The sequence below is a fragment of the Ochotona curzoniae genome, unplaced genomic scaffold, assembly GCF_017591425.1.
Source record: "Ochotona curzoniae isolate NIBS_2020 unplaced genomic scaffold, NIBS_Ocur_1.0 contig_3819, whole genome shotgun sequence".
Lineage (NCBI taxonomy): Eukaryota > Metazoa > Chordata > Mammalia > Lagomorpha > Ochotonidae > Ochotona > Ochotona curzoniae.
Genome location: NW_024466004.1, coordinates 17826592 through 17846612, shown reverse-complemented (window position 1 = coordinate 17846612; position 20021 = coordinate 17826592). Strand labels below are relative to the sequence as shown.

The window sequence follows — 20021 nt, the reverse complement described above, 5'->3', positions numbered from 1 at the left end:
CAACAACAGGAAGAAAAACACATTTACAACACTATAAAGTTAGATAACATGCTACTAGATATGACAGCCTCCATTACACAGTTACTATACCTTCCCTTAAATGAAAAGCTACAAAACAAAATCAACAACAGGAAGAAAAAAGGAAATTAACAACACCATGAAATTAAATAGCATGCTATTGAATGACTAATGTGTCACTGAAGAAATGAAAAAGAAAGTGTACAATCTTATTGAAGAAATTGATGTCACTGTGTGATCTATGACTCACTGAAAAATTTAATCAGGAGGAAGGATTTTGAAGAGATGAAACTAACACAAAAAATCAAAATCCATGAGATACAGTTTCATATGATGTTTGTTGGTGAAATGTGTCTCCCGTAGGCAACAAATAGATGGATTTTGGTTTTTAATTCAGTCTACTAATCTATGATGTTTGGTTGATGACTTGAAGCCATTTATATTCAGGGTCAATATGAATGGGTGGGAATTTGGTCCTGTCATTTTATCAATGGGTTGTTCATTGATTTAGTCTTCTGTTGTTGTTTTACTTGGATATTCTTTACAATTGCCTTTGGTTTTTTAAATCTGCCCTATTGACTTAAAAATCTTCTCTTGAAAAAGAGAAGAAGAACACCCACCAATTTAGTTTTAAATCTTTTCTTTCTTTTGGAAAGTGCAAGCATCAATATGAGAGTAAAGCAGGTATGAATACATGGATTTGGATTCTGGCTGTTAACTGTTCTATCGAAGACCTCAGTGCCTGTGTATTACTTGATTTTGCTGTTTTATACATACTGTTGTGAAAAATCAGAATGATTCAACAGAGTGGTGACTTACATTTTCCAGATAAAACACAGATCTTCCCAAATTGCTTACAAGTGAAGAGGATCAGGGGTTGAAGGAGATCTTTGAGTAGAAAAGTGGTGGGAATTCCTTTTCTCGTATTTGGTGGAATCTGGCAGGCTTTTATCTGCTTTTACTCTCAGAATCACTGACGTGCGCTTACACTTCAACAGCAGTTTTAAGAGAGCAGCCTGAGGCCTGATTTCTTGTACCCGCTCCTCCCACACTAGCCTTGGCTGTATGAGAAAAAAAGCATTGGAACAACACATCTGGGAAACAGGATAGACTGGAAGTGGCTTTGCATCAGAGCCACTGTCACAGCATTCCTACCCGAAGCTCAGATACAGCACAGAAGAAAAAAATCAGATGTAGATCCTGACTTGGACATTCAGGTGTCTAATAAAATACAGTCACAGCCCTATAGCCTGAGTTACATTCTTGCATTTGCTAAGGAGCCTTTTCTTCTTCCTCAAACCCAGCGTCATTTGATGAGGATTATGTTCTAATACTCCTGACTTCAGGAAACTTTTCTTGACCTTGCCTCTGCTCTGATATTATGGTCCATACCTTAAATTTATATGATGCAGACTGTCACCATTTTCTTTATACAGGCTTTCCATTCTCAGAATAAATAGCTCTACTTACAAATTTTACACACATTGGATATAAATACTAGTCCTGATTTTCTGACGATACTGTCCCCACAGATTCCCCACCAACCCTAAGGTCGGATTCCTGTCCTTTGTCCACACCAGACCTATTCTCGCTCAAAAAATCCCGCCCCTCACTGTATTAGCTCCTCGACAGAAATTGATTCCACTTGCCTTTCTGAAATCTGACACTTTATTTTTACTGACTAGATTGTCTCATGTCTGCACCTCTGTAGACCGCAAAATTTTCACTCATAAACAAATCTTGGAGGTTCTCTGCTATATACTTTATAACATCATGCTAGATTATGTATATAACCTGGCTTCCTTCCCCAACAATATCAGAAAACTTTTCTAAATTAACGTAAGGATTATAGCTTAGCAATTTTAATATATTCATAGAGTGCTGCAACAATCATATAATCACTATCTAAAATCAAAAAAATATTCATTACCCTAGAAAGAAATTCAAAAGTCATTAGCTGGGCCTGGTGTGATAGCATAGCGGTTAAAGTCCTCACCTTGAATACTCCAGGATCCCATCTGGGCCCTGGTTCTAATCCCGGCAGCCCTGCTTCCCATCCAGCTCCCTGCTTATGGCCTGGGAAAGCAGTTGAGGACAACCCAAACCCTTGGGAGCCTGCACCCATGTGGGAGACCTGGAAGAAGTTCCTGCTCCTGGCTTCAGATTGGCGCAGCACCATTTGTTGGGGTCACTTGGAGGGTGAATCATCAGACAGAAGATCTTCCTCTCTGGCTCTCCTCCTCTCTGTATATCTGACTTTCCAATAAAAATAAATAAATCTTTTTAAAAAAATTCATTAGCAATCACTTCCTGTTGTCCAGTCTTGTAGGCCCTGCCCAGCATGAACCTTTGTCTCTTTAACTTTTCCTATTTTCAGTATTTCTCACAAACAGAATCACAAATATATATAGCAAATATATATAGCTCTTTTGTCTTGATTCTTTCATGTAGCATTATATTTTCATGATTCACCTATGTTGTAGCATATATAATTCACTTCATAGGTTTATAAAGCTGGATAATACTACATTATATGCATATGACACAGTTCATTTAATATTTTCACCCACTATTAGAAAGCCATCCTTGTTGTATTCCTTGGACTACTTTGAATTGTGCTGGTTTGAACATCCTTATTTAAGTTTTATGTAAGCATTGTTTCAGCTTTCTTAAAAATATTCCTAGCAATTATTATTGTAAGTCATATCGTAAATTGATTATAATTCTGGGTAACTACACTGTTTTTTCTAATCAGCTGCATCATTTAGTATGGCCACTAGGCAAAATATAAGGATTTCAATTACTCCACATCATCATCATTTTTTTCTGTTTTCCATTTTTAATTTTTGATTATGCTGCTGAATCTGGAGAGGTGTTCCAGCGATATTTTTATTTGCATTTCTCTAATGTTTAATGATGTTGAGTATATTGTTTTGAAGAAGAGATTTTTCAAGTTTGAAAATTTCTTTGTTAAAATAAATTTTATGTATATAGTCTTATGTTATATATGTATGTCATCTTATTTGAAAGAGAAAGAGAGAATGGGAGAGAGAGACTGCTCCAGTATACTGGTTTACTGGTTTTACCCCACTTGTCTGCAAAGGCTGAATCTGGGCATGACCAAAGCCAGGAGCCAGGAATTTGTTCTAGGTTTCCAATATGTGTGACAGGAAGTGGTGAATGCCGAGACTTGGGGCAGGCATCTCAGACTGAGCCACAGCACTCGATGGTTCATGCAAGACCTGAATGGGAGCAGGTGTGGTAGTGGAATCCTGGGGACTCCCTTGCTAAGCTGCTGTTTCCACTGGTGAGATGAGGGCTGGGTACGGCTCAGTTTGATCAATTAAAAGTAAAGAGACATAACATGACAGTTCACAACTCAACAAATGAGACCTCACAGAAATGTTTATGAAAGCACACTATTCCCCCAGGATTTTTTGTGCCACCTGTTGGTCTGAGAATGACATGTGCCACTAAATACTGTTCCTTCAGACTGAATTCTTTCAGTAAAAAGGAACACATGGAGGAGACTGGCACCTGATCCTCACCCCCATAGGTAATGGGAGTGACACAGCACTGTTGTCACAAATTGCTTTCCTTCCTCCCCCCTACCCCCGCCCCATGGAATAAATTGCTGATAACTAATGGTTACAATAGTAAGGGCAGGTTATGGGGAATCACAGTAACAAATACCCTGAAACATGTTACCTTCAGGAGTAAACACAAAGTGCTGAGAACATTGTAACTAAGATGTAGAAAGTTGCCCTTAATAAATTCCAGCAGTTCCCATGTGCTTTTCAGTTAGACCTTTGGGGAACAGAATGCTAATATATACTGCTTCTGGTAATATAAAGTATTGGAACAAATGGCTGCTTTACAAAAAGATAGATGGGAGATTTTTCACATCATGTGAATAAAAGGTTACAAAATATAAGTGCTATTTATATTTATTTAATGAAAGATGATCTTCAAAAGTCCTTTGATAACAAGGATTAAATAAAAGTCAAAGACCCATCCTCAAAGACTAAATTAAAATAAATCCTTTTAATGAATTCAGGTGGCTTTAATCAATCTTTTCAGGTGGATAAAAGATGTCAGAGAGAATATACAAATGGCCTGGCTTTCTGAAAGTCTAACAAACTTAAAGTATGGCAATGTGATTATAGAGGTAAAGAAAAGCAACTTCAAGAATACACTGTGCAAAATACATGAAGCCGTGATAAAGTCTTTGTACCTTTAAAAGCCAAATATTTGTTGGTGACTTTGTTTAAACTGCCAAGATTCAACTTAAATGCTACTTGCCTGGATTTAATTCTCTTCCCCCTTGTTCAGAGCCTCTGTGCTTATTAGATTTATGAAGATTACTTTGACCCTGCATCTTTCCACGCCCACAGTCTAGGATACGCATTTCTCAATGGATTATTACTTTTTGTAAGATAAGTATGGAAAAGATACAGGATAAGTGTCTCATGCTTGAATAACAGAAAATAATGCAGATCTTCATTGATATAACAGTATTGTGTCAAATTGCACTAATCCCAAATCAGTAACTATAAATCTTTTTTAGATGTCAAAATTTTGCTTCATTCTTTAACTCTTGCATAAACAAAACTTTTAAAGAGCAGATTTAGTGCCCAGTGTGTTCACTCAACTGTCTAATCCTCCACTTCCAAGTGCCAGCATCCCATATGGGCACCAGTTCATCTCCTGGCTGCTACACTTCCAATCCAGCTCCCTGATAGTAGCTTGAAAAAGCAGCAAAAGATGATTTAATGCCTTAGGCCCCTGACCCACATGAGAGACCTGGAAGAAGCCTGAAAAAAGCTCCTGGCTCCTGGCATTTGGTTCCCAGCTTTAGATCAGCTAAGTTCCCGCTATCGTGACAGTACGGTCAAGGAACTAGTGGATGGAAAAATCTCTCTCCTTCTCTCTGTAAATCTGGTTTTCTAATACAAATATTAATATATCTTCTTTTTTAAAGATTCATTTATTTGTATTACAAAGTCAGATATACAGAGAGGAGGAGAGACATAGAGGAAGAGCTTCTGTCCGTTGGTTCACTCCCCTAGTGGTCCCAATGGCCAATGCTGCGCCAATCTGAAGCCAGTAGCCAGGAACCTCCTCCAGGTCTCCCACGAGGGTGCAGGGTTCCAAGGCTTTGGGCCATCCTCTCCGCTTTCCCAGGCCACAAGCATGGAGCTGGATGGGAAGTGGAGCAGCCAGGATATGGCTGCCGGGATATGGGATACTGGCGCGTTCAAGTTGAGGACTTTAGCCGCTAGGCCACTGTGCCTTGCCCTAATATATCTTCTAAAGATGAAATGAAGCACAGATTTAACCCATAATGTAAAATCTCATCATTAGCTATAAATTTAACTAACCCATACACAGAAATCTCAGCAAAATATACTGTTCTAGACTTACAATTTCTGGAAAATCCAAAGGAATTGTAATTTGCTATCTCATAAAAAATTAGTGATGCTATTCGTAGACAAGAGTCAAGTGAATGAATCATGTAGGCTAAACTTTGGCTTAAAATTAAAAGACTTACAGCAGCTTATAAAATGCATTGCTTAAACCCACTCTAAAAATATGCAGACATTTCCGTATGAGGAAGGCCTCTATACTTGCAGAAGAAACTACGGCCCTTCTCTGAGCATACTCTACTGGCTTAAATCGTTTCCAAATTTAAGAAAAAATCAGCAACGTTAAAAAATTGATGATATTTACATACCTGTCGGCACCAGAGTTTACGAAATATTTGTAGATAAGCCAACACCATAAGACACAGTGGTGCCATGTATGTCACCAGAAAGAAACATATGTGATACATCTTGGGGTAAATTTCACCTAGGATGAAAGTTGAAATAATGAAATCTTAGGTTACAATGCACAAATATTCTTATAGACATACCTGTCAACATTTTTATTCAAAGTAAAAATTTACCATTTATGTGGCTGAATTAGCCTAATATGTACACTACCTTCTCATGTCAAATAACCTACAATACTCAACTACTTACTTTTTGTTTTAGTAAATTTAGTACATATCTAAAGTAAAGACTTCCTTGTACTTAACTGACTTCTAGAGAGGTAATGGCTCATCATTTTTTAATGTATGTTACTACACTTTATGAAAGTCAAGTGGCTTATTTATTAAAACACATTATTAGACTTGGGTAGTTAATAAAAATTGATTTTTGTTTTGCCATGCTTACAAGAATGAATGTGACTCAAACAATAGCAATTTATTAAGTTTGGTTAAAATGAGATGATAACTCAAGCGATTCAGTACATAGAACTTAGATAAGAAATAGCCTATTCCTAATTGTACCTTCAAATACCTTCCTTGGGAAAAGAAATACAACTGGCATTGGTAATTATTCCTTCCGTTGACTCCCTGGCACTTACTTTTGAATTTCTCTTTAAACTTGCAATGTCTTTGATTGTGTATGTTTGCGCATGTGTAAAAACATGGATTTTTAAAACTTAAGTTCAATTGTGTGTCAGTATTTCCCTTTGTTATCTCCATCTCACTTATTCACAAAAGTACCTTCAGGATTGTAGTATTTTTCTTTATTTTTAAATTAAAAGTATAAAAATGAGGCCTATAAAAATTAGACTTTGAATAAAGAATCAATCATTTGATAAAGGGCTTTGTGGCTTAAGTTAATATTTCAGTATTTCTAGACTATGCCTATTAACTTTATCATGCTTTTCCTTTAGAATTTAAATACATCACAGTAGTCCATCTACTAATTCCACAAGAAAAAGTGGAAAATTATATATATATATATATCTTGCAAACATTCTACAGATAATAAATCCAATAATTCAACAAAACATTTAAGGTTTTTTTTTAAAGATTTATTTATTTTTACTGGAAAGTCAGATATACAAAGAGGAGGAGAGACAGAAAGATCTTCTGTCTGATGATTCACTCCCCAAGTGAGTGCAACGGCCAGTGCTGCACCTATCTGAAGCCAGGAGCCAGGGGCTTCTTCCGGGTCTCCCACATGGGTACAGGCTCCCAAGGCTTTGGACTCTCCTTGACTGCTTTCCCAGGTCACAAGCAGGGAGCTGGATGGGAAGCAGGGCCACCAGGGTTAGAACCGGCGATCATATGGGATCTTGGCACATTCAAGACAAGGACTTTAGCCACTAGGCCACAGTGCTGGGCCCTGAAGGTTTTTTATTTGTTTGTTTGTTTGTTTTTTAATTTCTGAAAGTTAAATCTCTGATTTTGGATTTGCTATTGGTGAAGCTGTTGGTTTCGCACTGTTATTGAGAAATAATGCTGTGACTTCCACACATTTTAGTCTTTTCATTGTTACAGAAAACTTCATAGACCTGTTTATGGGATCAAATTTGTGTGATGGGCAATTTTAGCCAAAAATATGTATAAGTTTTACCTCAACAGTAGACAGTATTTGTTGATGAGGTATTTAACCCTGACTAAATGCATTTTTCAAAATGTCTGAGAATTTAGTATTAAGTATTTTCACCACCTGGAGTCAGACACATTTGAGTCTAATAGTTTCTACATTCTTCATTGTAAATCTCAGTTATGTTTCCCAGATTAGACATTTCCCTTCACTGTAATCCTCCAAGGGGAAGCAGGTGCATATGCTGCTGTGAGAGCCAAGAGACCAGTCCCACCTGTCGCTATCAGGCTCTGCCGCCCCAGGAAGCTCTTACCGACCTCAGCAGTTTCTGACTTCCTTTCAAGTTTATTCTGCAATACAGGCCATACAGGCCACTTTGATAAAAAGTGGCAGAATTCAAGTATCCTGACTTGAGGGGTAACAAATAGGCTTTCTCTTTGAAGCACTGCAGCCTGAGTAGCATTTGGTGGGTCCCTTTCAAAGGAGCCAGAAGGGGACCTCAGCAAGTCCCAGGCACCGGAATAGCTTTGAACTTTCATTTGTTTTGACTGGGTGTCACATGAGCTTTCTAACTAAAACTTTTCTTTGAGACTCACAAACCTATGATATTTGCTTCAGAGTAAACTGAGTAAAGCAAGAAGGTAGATAAGATGGATGTGTGTGTGTGTGTGTGTGTGTGTGTGTGTACCCATGGAAGATTAACGTGAAGGAAAATGTCTAATTTGAGAAACAGGACTGAGATTTACAATGGAGACTATAGAAAATATTGGACTCAGATGCAAGTAACTCTGGGTGACATGAATACTTAACTCACATGTAAAATATACATATATAAACATATATCCATATATCATATATATACATATATATAAACACATATCCATATATATATATGTTTATATATATATACACACACACACACACACACACATATACGTGTATGTTTGGTAATTTGGATACTTCCAGGCAGGGGTAGGAGACTGCTCATAGTCTCATGTCATCTCCCTCTCCTCTTGATACGTAAATTCATCAAACCCTCCTCCCTTATGTCCACATGACTTTCAGCCTTTAAAAATCTGATGCTGTTAATAAACTTCCGCTATTGACCATCAGTCAGTACTCCACATGTCTGCTTATCAGTTCTGTGCACCAAGGCCATCTCTCCTGGACAGTGAACTTAAGACAGCATAAATTGTGCTTTCATAAGGAGATGATGACAACTGGGAAAACAGAATAATCTTTAAACGTTTTTTAAATTTAATTTGTGGTAATGTTTATATGGTTGATTAGGGTGGGAATGGTCAAAGGTTAGTGAAAAGTGGGTGAGATCCCACTTTTCCTTGTTTTCCTTTTTCTTCTTCATGTTTCTGGGGGAAGGAGGAAGATAAAAGGAGAAGCCACACCAGTCTCCCAACCACCTCAGCATCCGGAGATGGGGAATAGCCACCCTGTGTCAATCTAGGGTTCTTGATAGGGGGCCTGCTCCAAGGGTGCTGCTTAAGTGTCTTCTATAGCTCTGAAATGCTATCAGTGCCATCAATCTAAGAATGAGGAATTCCTTCAAAGATCCATTGGCTGAAATAGACCATCTTAGAGTCTCCATTCACATTGATATTTTTTTGCCAATGCTTGGCCTGGGTAGTTGACCAATTTGTTCTATCTTCTTTCCTATGTTATGGTACCAGATGTCACCTGCAAGCTCCAATGGATTGCCATATCCTGCATGTTCATCTGTGTATTGCCATCCACTGTTCCATCTAAGCCACTGAGGAGGCCCAACTATGATACATGCACTCCAAGGTCACACCACAGATCCTGTAATTCTCCTCATGGTTGGAGTTCTCAGTCAAATGCTTCAGTTGGGGGGAATCCTCAAATAAACCACATCTGATTTGATCCCAGACCTGATTCTTGTGTGTCCTTGCCAGTACGGTGTTTGGATCAGTCCATCACCCATATCAGGCTATGCACACACTGGTAGTTGAAATTGCTGGGTCAGTTCTATCTCCCACTCCATTTGCTATGCAAATTCATGAGTACTGCAGCCCAGCCTGACCCTGCCCACCATACACTTTGTCCTCACATACACCAGCAGGAGCTGTGGCCTAGTCTCAGAAACTTCAACAACCCCTACTAGGCCCACCCCCAGCCCTGGCTCCTGTGCTTTCCAGTATGTGTAGCAGACACAATATCTGTCCCATATCCCATTCAGCTCTCACACAAGTCAGTAGGCATTCACACCTGGCCCAATCCAACCGACCCCACTATCCAGTCCACATTGATGCCAGTGGCTTCCACTGCCTGTCTAACCAGACCTTGCCCTAGCACTGTTTCTTCTGCTTACCAGCGGTCCCTCTCCCCTACATTCCCTTGCCACTTTCTCTAATCAATCCATAGTCCTTGTGTCCAGGAGTACATGGGTTTCCCAGCTCAAACTTCTGAAGCCCAGTGGGTGGTATACTGCCTGGAGCTCTGTCCACCTACCAGGATCCCAAGCTCCTAGCAAGTGTGCTGGCCTGGGATCTTACCCCTCTGTACACCCAAGATCCAGGCCCATTCTAATTTGCCCAGGCCTATTCCACTGGCACACTCGTCATGCTGACCTGGAGCTCTCCCTACCTCCTCCTACCCCACCTGGGATCAAGAACATGGGGAAATCCCAGGCTTGCTCTGCCAGTCTTGATGTGAGCCACCAGCTCCCTCTACACCCCACTGGCGCTATCTCCCAGGCCTCTGCAAGACTGCACCCCCAGACCCCTGCATGTGGAATGGGGTGGCACCTACCCCGACCACAACTGGTCAATAGAATAATCTAAAACCCTCATTTTGTGTTCAGATAATCAATGTTTCCAATAGATTTTAAGACATTTATTCATAGCCTAGAATGTTGCTATATAAAATGTCTTTCATTTAAGCATAATCTTAATTAGGTAACTTTATTTTCAAGATTGACAACTACAAAAAACTTGCTTCTATTATGTTAGTAAAGGGCACAATTAAAAATAAAATTCTTGTACAAATATAAATATAAGTACAAATAGAAACAGCGAACACACATTTAGAAGACTTTAAAAATACATGATATAATGGAACTACAGGATAAATTTGCTTCAGTGTCCCAAATTTTATGAAATCCATGTGAAGTTTTTAAAATTATATATTTTTGAACTTTCTGAAGACTCCTTATATGTATGGACTCTGAAAATCAAATATTACACCATTGTGAAACTATTAAATAATGTCAAAAAGAATATTAAATAGTTAAAAGTAGATCAATTTGATATCTGCCTCTATGAGCATTGCATTAATTATGGGATATAAAAAATTCCTTTGAAAAACTTTTCTGGATTATTTAAAGTATTTAGGCTAAGATTCAATGTTCAGGTATTCACTTATGGTTGTATCTTTTTAAAAATTAGATGTTTGTAATAGAGTTAGATAATACTAAATAACAAGGTATAAAAAGTTATGTGTTTATATAATTACTGAAAGGCAATTGGAAAAAATACATCTACATACTCAATCCTAATAATTGCCAGTGTTCTCTGGTTTTGTAATCTTTTTGAAACTGAGGATTAATACTATTTGATTATTTAGGACAATATAACAAAAGAAAAGCTTGACAACTTTATAAAAGTTTCTGTACATACAAATGAAGTAAACTACTAAAATACTTCAGGGAAAATATGGCTCATACATACCAAATAATGTGTTTTAATAAATTATAAACTTGGTAAACTTAAATGATCATAACTTTTGATTTCTAAGTTTTAAAATTGATATACGTATTTGCCTCATAAACTTGAACAAATAATTTAATCTTTTCTAAAAAATATTAATTTATTTTTAATTGGAAAGGCAGGTCAGATTTACAGAGAGAAGGAGAGACAGAAAAATCTTCCATCTGCTGTTTCACTCCCCAGATGACTACAATGGCTGGAGTGGAGCCAGTGTTGTGATGTATCCCATATTAGTGCCGGTTTGTGTCCCTGTTGCTTTACTTCTTTACTCATGAGCCTGGGAAAGCAGCAGAGGCTAGTCCAGGTGCTTTGGTCCCTACCACGCACCTAAAAGACTCAGATAATGTTTCAGGTTCCTGGCTTTTCCCTGTCCTGGCTCTGACTTTTAAAATCACTTGACAGGTGAACCAGGAGAGAGAACACTCTGTGTATATCTCCAGTTCTTCCTCCTTCCCTCTTTGTCACTCCACCTTTCAGATACATAACTAAATATTTAACATTTTTCTTTTTGTATTAAAAATTACTTATTTTAACAGCGGAGATGGGGGAGAAAAACAAATAGAAATACTGCCCACATTTTTTAAAAAAATATTTTCAACCCCCTGCAACAACCAAGATTGAGCCATGTTGAAGCTGGCATAATCCATGTCTTGGGCAGAGACCAATCAGGTATTCCAGGGTGGGATGCGGGTGGGTGTCTTAATGAATTCTAGGTGCTAGGCAAAATATGTGCCTCTTAACTCATGTTTGTTGCTTTGCTGAAAAGTTAATAGCTTCCCATCAAATTTTTTTCCCAAATAATAAGAGTTGAGTTCTCTTATTTGTACTCTTGTACTATGTAAGTAAATAAATTAAAATATTTTCAAGTTCCCTATACTGAATGTGCTGTCTTAGAAAGACACTGTTTCTCTTCCAGGTTGGCATAATGCCTTACACATCCTAAATGTGTAAGATTATGTTTGAACATTAAATGACTAAATGGGTTGTAAGGCATTTAAAACATTTTTAAAATCAATTTTGAAGTTTTCTATTTATTTTAATTTTATCTAAACTATTAAAGAAAAAAGTTGAAAATACTGAATATGACTTAAAGAAAAATACAGCAAAGTCTGTGAAATGATAGAAAGGAAGGGCAAAGCTCAGAAGAAAAGAAATATTTAATGTTTGGGGCTAATAAGAAAGTAAAACCCTGAATTGTAGCTGTATAGATTCTATGATAAATCTTAACTTGTAAATATCTTTTAAACATAGTCTTACAATAGTGAAAACATAGGCCTAATATTTCAGCTACTGTTGTTTTTTTCTTTCTTTTTTCTTTCTTTTTTACCAAGGTGAAAATTATCATTGATTCAACAATTCAAGTATTTGAATATATCATAGCCCCAAGCAATCCTAGTGTTTTTGATACATGTATACAATAATCATAAATGTAGGTCTTACTTATAAACAAGTGCTTATCCTGTATTTAAGTTCTCTCTGTAAGAGCTAATGCAATACACATACAGCAAATGTTCGATTTTTTTTTCAGATTTCTTGTGATAATTTATTTATCAATACATTCTATGTTGCAACACAGGTTTCTTTTATACCCTGTCATTCCTTGCTGTGCAGGCATTGAGAGAAATGTTTCCACTGCTATGCAGAATTCTCAGAGTTGGCTGTAAGTTTTGCAATAAAGCAATATGAATTTCTGCTTACGTTTCACTATCATACATATCAGATGGGGAAGCAAATTATTCATAACCAATATAATTCTTAAATCAGATACTAAATATCTCATTGATAAAACTCATCAATTGAACATTTGTGAATATAGGGGGTAAACTTACATAGGACATGCTTTAAAAACAACAAACCAACTATATTGGAAGCCCTTTAGAGAACTTGATACATCAGACAATATAATGAACCATCCTTGAAAATGATAATCATTTGGGGATACAAAATTAAATTTGGAGTTTAGAAAATTTAAGAAAAACTAACATAACTAAATCCAGATTGTAACCTAAATTCCCCCTTCCATTGACTGTATGAAAAATATGAAAACTGGAAATGAATCCATGTAGTCTTTCCAAAAGACATTAATTTGTTTTTTAACTTGTTTTTTTGCACTTTTGCAGCTCTATTAAAAATACCAATAAGTTGTATATATCCTGATTTATTATGGCAATGCAAAATCGACTTTCAGTTTATAGCTGTCATAGAAATGCATGCTTGTAGCCTGCAATATACTCACCTCCCCAGCGCTCATCACAGACTGTAAAGAGAGTCGTTTTGTTGGCTAAGCCAGGGAGCATGGTACTGCACTCCATGACGATGGCCTGAGGAATCATTATGATGCAGGACACAATCCAGATGATGACGATACTGTTGCGGGCCCTCTTGGCTGTGCTCTTGAACATCAAAGGGTGACAGATGGCATACCATCGATCTAAGGCGATGCAGCTCAGTGTGAGGACAGACACCGATACTGACACAGTCTAGACAATGGAAAAGAGACAGTACAAGATAGCCATCACGTGTCAGAAGGATCACTCATTGCCCTGACAGCATTAGAAAACTGCTCACAATAGGCAAGAATATCCAAAGCTGTCCAGAGGTGTGGATGCAGGGGAAACATAACCCTAACACACTGTGGATGGAAGTGCAAATCAATGCAGCCTTTATGGAAAATAGCATGGAGCATCCTCTGATAACTAGCAGATCTACCATATTCCTATTCCCTTTTGGTTACCACATCCAAAGGGTGAAATCACCATATGAAAGAGATACCAGGAGTGGCTTATATATTGCATATCAAATCACAATGTTAAAGATATGAAATTGAACTAGATATCTATCAGGTAAAGACTAGATCAAGAAAATGTGGTAGATATATGTGATGGAATATTATTCAGCAATAAAAAATAATGAAAGCCTCACATTTTCAGCAAAATGTGTGGAAATCAAAGTCTTTATGATAAGTGAGATTAAACAGACACAGAAAAACTAATTCAATATGTTTATCCCCATAAGTGGGAGTAAATAAATATATATTTATGATATACTTAATATGCAGTATAAAATGTGTGGACTCCATATTATTTTTAGATAGATATTTGTAGATAGCTGTCCTCATTTTCATGCACCCATTTGTAAAACCATACCATCCTTTCTCTACACTAGGATCTTGTCATGAATCCCATATATTGTGAAGTCAATATTCCTGTTTTTATACAATAGCAATTCTTGTGTATATAATGTTTACACATGAGCAGATTTGGAAAAGATGTTAAAATTGTTTTAAAAAAGATAAAAAGTAATGTGTATATCTATGAAATTTTGAAACTTGCTTCATAAAAAGTCTTAAGAATCAAGTAACACTGTTTTACACAAGAGAAAAATTAGCATAAAAAGATGGCATAAAAAGATCAGGTACCTTGTAATGAAACTATTAAACTGGAAACTACAAATTTAATGGAAGATAACTAAATAAACAGAGACATAAAATATCAAAGAATCCACAGAATTGCTTCTTTCTAGTAATATCAGAAAGAAAGGAAATGTGTTGGAAAATGTTTATTTTCTTTAAAACATGGAACAAAATGCCATTAAGACCTCACTAATTTCTTTTTCACCAAATATGTTAATTTATAGTGTAACATTTTTGGAAAATAAATTTTACAACTTGGTCTTACAACAAGATGGCTTCTTTTAAGTTATCATATAAAATTTAATTGTATTTGCAAATAACTATACAATTTGAATTATAGAAACCTATTTCATATTATCAAACAACAGGAATAATTTGTACATTAATTTCCAACATGTTGCATACCCAAAAGCAAAGATCTTATTCAATCAACAAAGTGGTGTAAAAGGATCTCCTTTCTAGAACTTATCTCTAAATCCCAGAAAGATTCACTGAGTCTAGAACTCTGAACAATTTCCATCATCATAAATTATGCTGCAATTAGGAACTTTAGGGAATAGCAAAGAAATGTTTTAAACCTGGCTATACTCACATGTTCTTTTTAGGTAATTAATGTTTTACCTCCTGGGTAAACAAAGATTCTTAACATCGCTCAAAATTCCCTTTATAAAGAAAAGTACTTTACATTTCTTTTATTTTTAATTAGAAACTCCTATTCCATTTCTTTTCAGTGCGTGTCATGTGATAACTCATTTTGCTTAATTTGCTTGTTGAATCACCTGCTTCATACCTTTGTGCTGACTATGAATATGCCGGTATATATTTTTCTTAAATGAAAGAAGTTTGACGGATGAGATTTGTACCACTTCTGCTTCTGTATTTCCTTTTTGGGAAAGATGGCAGTATAATCAGAATCAATTTGGTAACCAGCTTTCCTGGGCTTGAATCTGATTTCCTTTCCCAACCGTGTGATTTTTGGTAAATTAATTATCCTCTTTATTGCTGTATAATAATTGCACTGAATCACTTAGGCAGAGGTAATTAAGATGTGAAATACCTGGCCAAAGACTGGCATATAAATGTGTACATCTGTTATTTGCTATGCTGATAACTGTAATTAGTAATAATGCTATTTCGACTGCAAGTGGGCATAGAGTTACAAATACGAAGTGGAATAAACTGCCTTTTAGAGAACAACAGTGATATAAATTACAAATAAAAATGTAAGTTTTGACAAATTCTCGGAGGTCAATTCCATGTATAAGATTAAAGAACTAAAATCTACTGGAATCACTTAGCTTAGTGATTGGCTACTGGGATTTCTTTTGTACTTCCTTCGAGTGCTTTTGACTCTACTTCTCAAAATAACTTCACTCCCGCCTTGCTGGGCTCCCCTTCCTTCTGTTCAAATAAAATCAATACTCTAGAGCCCCTGAATACCTTAGCTAACCTGGGAATCAAAGTATGGCAGTCTAGACCTGCCCAATTTGCTTTTCTCAGCTGCAGTTCAGGACAGTATTTATCCATTCTAACAATTAGAGGTGAAAAATGCTCAAGAGTTAGTGTGTTACTTTTTAATTAATTTTAATTCACTTGGATAGAAGGAAAAGTATCATGATTTAACTCTATATTCAGATACTACTCAGTAGCAATGACTCACAGTTGAAACAATTGAATAGAATCCTGGCAGTGACTTAGAAATAACTCTAGGTTTGCAGGTGGGTAAGAATATTAGTATACAATTGCATCTCCCGTGATGGCAAGCTAATCCTCCTCCCGTGGTACTGGCATCTCAAAAGGGCTGGTTCATGTCCTGGATTTTTTACTTCCAATCTAGCTCTCTGCATGTGGACTTGGAAAGCAACAGAAGATGTCTGAAGTCCTTGGGCTCCTGCACCCACTTGCGACTCTGAAGTTCTGATCAATTCAGATCTGTTCTGCGACCCAGCTTCAGATCAGTTCTGCTCTGCCTGCTGAGACCATTGAGTAGCAAACCAGTGGAGGAAAAATCTTTGGCTTTCAAATAAAAATGACTAAATACTTTTAAAGAATATAAATAATTAGCATTTAATTTAATAGATTTTCTTTAGAGGTTATACGTTGTAACTTGTGGATATAAATGGAAATTCTGCTACTTTGTTTCACTTCGAAGTTTGCACTTTCGTTCTTTTTATTTATCATTTATTTTTTTAATTTTAAAATTGTTAGTTGAGAGTTAGAAAATCATCATCTGTTCCCTTCCTGGGTCATCAACAGGAAGCTGTATCAGAACCAGAGGAACCAAATTCCAAGCAGAACTCTGAAATGGGATGCAGACATCCCAACTTGGTGGTCCATGTGCTGTACCACAGCATCTGCTTCTTAAAGGATCCTAAGTATCTATAAACAGTGGAAATGGAAATAAACCAAAAGCTTGGAACTGATAGATCGGAAGGCTAAAAATAAGGCTGAGAAAGTGAAATGAGTCTGTTTACACAATGCCAACTGCCATGTTTCACTTGAATTCTGCAATTCCTTTTCTTTACATTTGCTGTGCAATTTCTTTTTCTGCAGTATATAAAAAAGTCATTATGAATAAGTAGTCTCCTGCTCTTATCAATCATGGTTATTGGGAGAGAAGGAAAATGCACGATAATTATTCAGCCAACAGCCTAACAAATGTTAATGGTTTTGGAATTACAAGATTGTTAAAGACTCATAAGAATCATTTTATTCTGCTAGGTTTTATTGCAACTGTGATATTTTTTAAGAGTTTTGGGAATTTGCCAAAGCGTTTCAGTGTATCAGTCATCAATCTAAAGTTATATTGTATTTAGAAGAAAAACATGTAAATCACAGCAAATTAACAAATGGACCTAAAGTTGTAAATAAAACCAAATAAATGTAAATGGTTGCAAACATTATGTAATACATGTTAAATATTCAGTAAGAGAGAGATCCCATATCAGAAATAAAAGCTACAAGTATTGTCACAAGCAGGGGAACTAAAACTACTCAAATTAAATGATAGCTGTACCCCCAGGTCCATCGTTAATGGTGAGCCTCTGGAAAAAGGACAATAAATGTTGAAAAGATGAAGATACTGATTTTACCGTTTAACGGACTTTTTGTGAATTTACATCCTCACATACAAAGTAATGTTGAATGAGTTTATGGGTGGCTCTAGTCTTTTCTGCACTATGGGGATTCAGTATTGCTTGCTCCTTGGCCTGCGTTAAAGGGGGTCAACTGAGTAGTCTGCTATATTGGACAATGTTTGGAGAGAAGCAGACAGACTATCTCAGGAAATCAGGAATATTTCTTTAGCTGCAGAAACTTGCCATGCAGTCATGCTCTGGGAGAGAGAGTCTGACTATTGGAACTTTCCGTTTGAGAGAGAAGCACATTCAGTGACTTTAACAAGTCCCTCTGCTCCTCATCATTCATTGGTTGCATGCCAGTTGCACTCTGTCTCCCACGAAAGTGGAAGATTCTGGAATATGTACTCTGTAAGACCACATCACTGCGTTTTAGAAGAGCACTGAACATGGTTCAAGGTGATACATTCTTCCCTTGTTACCCCATTATCCACTGAGGAATTGTCTGGCTCACTGAAAGAAGGTGAAATATTCTCAGTCAATGACCAGTCTAGGTAACTGGAGTCATCCAGAAACCTAAGAGGAGTCCTAAAACTTCCTGCTACTTATCTGTCTACTGCATTAATTTAAGTCTCCAGCTCTTAACTTTTCAGTATGAAATGAATCAACTTACATAGTCTTCAAATTTTTGAACTGTCAGAGCCTCAAATATTGCTTTGTTGATGGTCCTTATATACAACATTTGCTCTGGGCCCAGTACAGTAGCCTAGCAGCTAAAGTTCTTGCCTTGCAAGTGCCAGGATTCCATATGGGTGCCCGTTCCAATCCCGGCAACCCCACTTCTCATCCAGCTCCCTACTTGTGGCCTGGGAAAACAGTCATGAATGGCCCAAATCTTTGGAACCCTGCATTTGCGTGGCAGACCCGGAAGAAGCTCCTGGCTCCTGGCTTCAGATCAGCACAGCCCCGGCCATTGCGGCCACTTGGCGAGTGAACCATCGGACAGAAGATCTTCCTCTCTGTTTCTCCTCCTCTCTGTATATCTGCCTTTCCAAGAAAAATAAAATAAATCTTGAAAATTTTGTTCATCCTCTTTCAATAATTTTGTGGATTTATTATTTTTAGCTAGAGTTTAACTTCTTCCTCAGTCTCATAGTATCACATATCTTCTTTAAATTTTCAAGCTTCTAAATAGCGTGTGTGTGTGTGTGTGTGTGTGCGTGTGTGTGTGTGTGTGTGTGTGTGTGTGTTTAGCTCATTGGTTAGTTAACTGAAGGGCCACAACTGTGAAATTAATCTGTAATATGTTATGGTGGTTGAGAAATGTCTTTACCCATTTGCCCAAACCTATAGAGTGTATGTCAAGGATGGAACTCCAAACTACGGACTCCGGGTGACGGTGATATATTGGCATAGCTTCACCAGGTGCACCAGTGTATCACGTTGGCGGTAAGGCAGTGTTGGTTCTGGGAGAGGTACATTTGTGGGGGAAAGTATGGGAACAGGTGTAATGCTCAAAATCACCGTACCATGTGCTCAGATGCTATGACACTAAAACTGCCTCAACAATGCGTTCTTACAGAGCTTTCTGCGTTTGAGTTCAAAAATTATGAAAAAAAAATTCTTACCTGTAAATAAGGGATCACTTTACAGAGAGACTGCCCGAAGAACCAGGTCTCCGTGATGTCCACGACCAGCGTGGCGGGAAGGCAGGTGATGGTCACCAACACATCAGCCAGAGAAAGGTTGACTATGAAGTAGTTGGTTACGGTCCTCATGTGGTGGTTCTTCCACACTGCCACACAAACTCATTTGAGAAGAGAGAAAAATTAGGCTTGGAAAATGGGTACCAGTGAAGAAACGTTGGAAAATTTACACACATGTACCAAAAACAATAGATAACGGAAGCGTGTTCTGTGTCTTCAAAGAACCAGTCAGTTGACTTCAGCGGGGAAGACACATTTCAAATGAGTGCATTCACCTTGCGTGCTATTTCTCAATGGAATCCAAGGCCGTGCACATTTTCATTTCATTTTAAATTGAATGTCTGAGAATGTAAAGGACGATCATTGACTCATCCTTCTGTTCCGTTACTACTAAGTATACGGTAGAACCCAAAGAAGTGTTACTCTATCAGGTAATAATGGAGCAAAAAGTTTCAATGATTTGTGTTTTCTTTCCCCATAGGTTTGAATCATATCTGCTTGCAAACTGTACTTAAAACGTCTAATAGTTGGAGTTTTGTCTTTAAAACACAGTGGTCAACAATTGCTTGGCTCTCTTACTATTAGCAAATACTGAGTTTCTGTTATTGAATCACGATAATGCTATGAAGGGTAACACATGATATAATGAAATGGAGAATGCAGGCATGATATCTGAAGATACT

At 37.2% G+C, this 20021-nt stretch overlaps 1 protein-coding gene across 2 annotated transcripts in view; it reads right to left on the bottom strand.

Annotated features, from left to right (window-relative positions):
• The window catches only part of HCRTR2 (hypocretin receptor 2), a 77881-nt gene that overhangs the window by 11695 nt on the left and 46165 nt on the right, over positions 1-20021 (bottom strand). For both annotated transcript variants that reach the window (XM_040983026.1, XM_040983025.1), the window contains exons 2-4: positions 19261-19439; positions 13380-13623; positions 5753-5868 (exon numbers count right to left, since the gene is read on the bottom strand). In XM_040983026.1, the coding sequence (XP_040838960.1) occupies positions 5753-5868; positions 13380-13623; positions 19261-19439 (539 nt within the window). The remainder of the gene's footprint in view (positions 1-5752; positions 5869-13379; positions 13624-19260; positions 19440-20021) is intronic.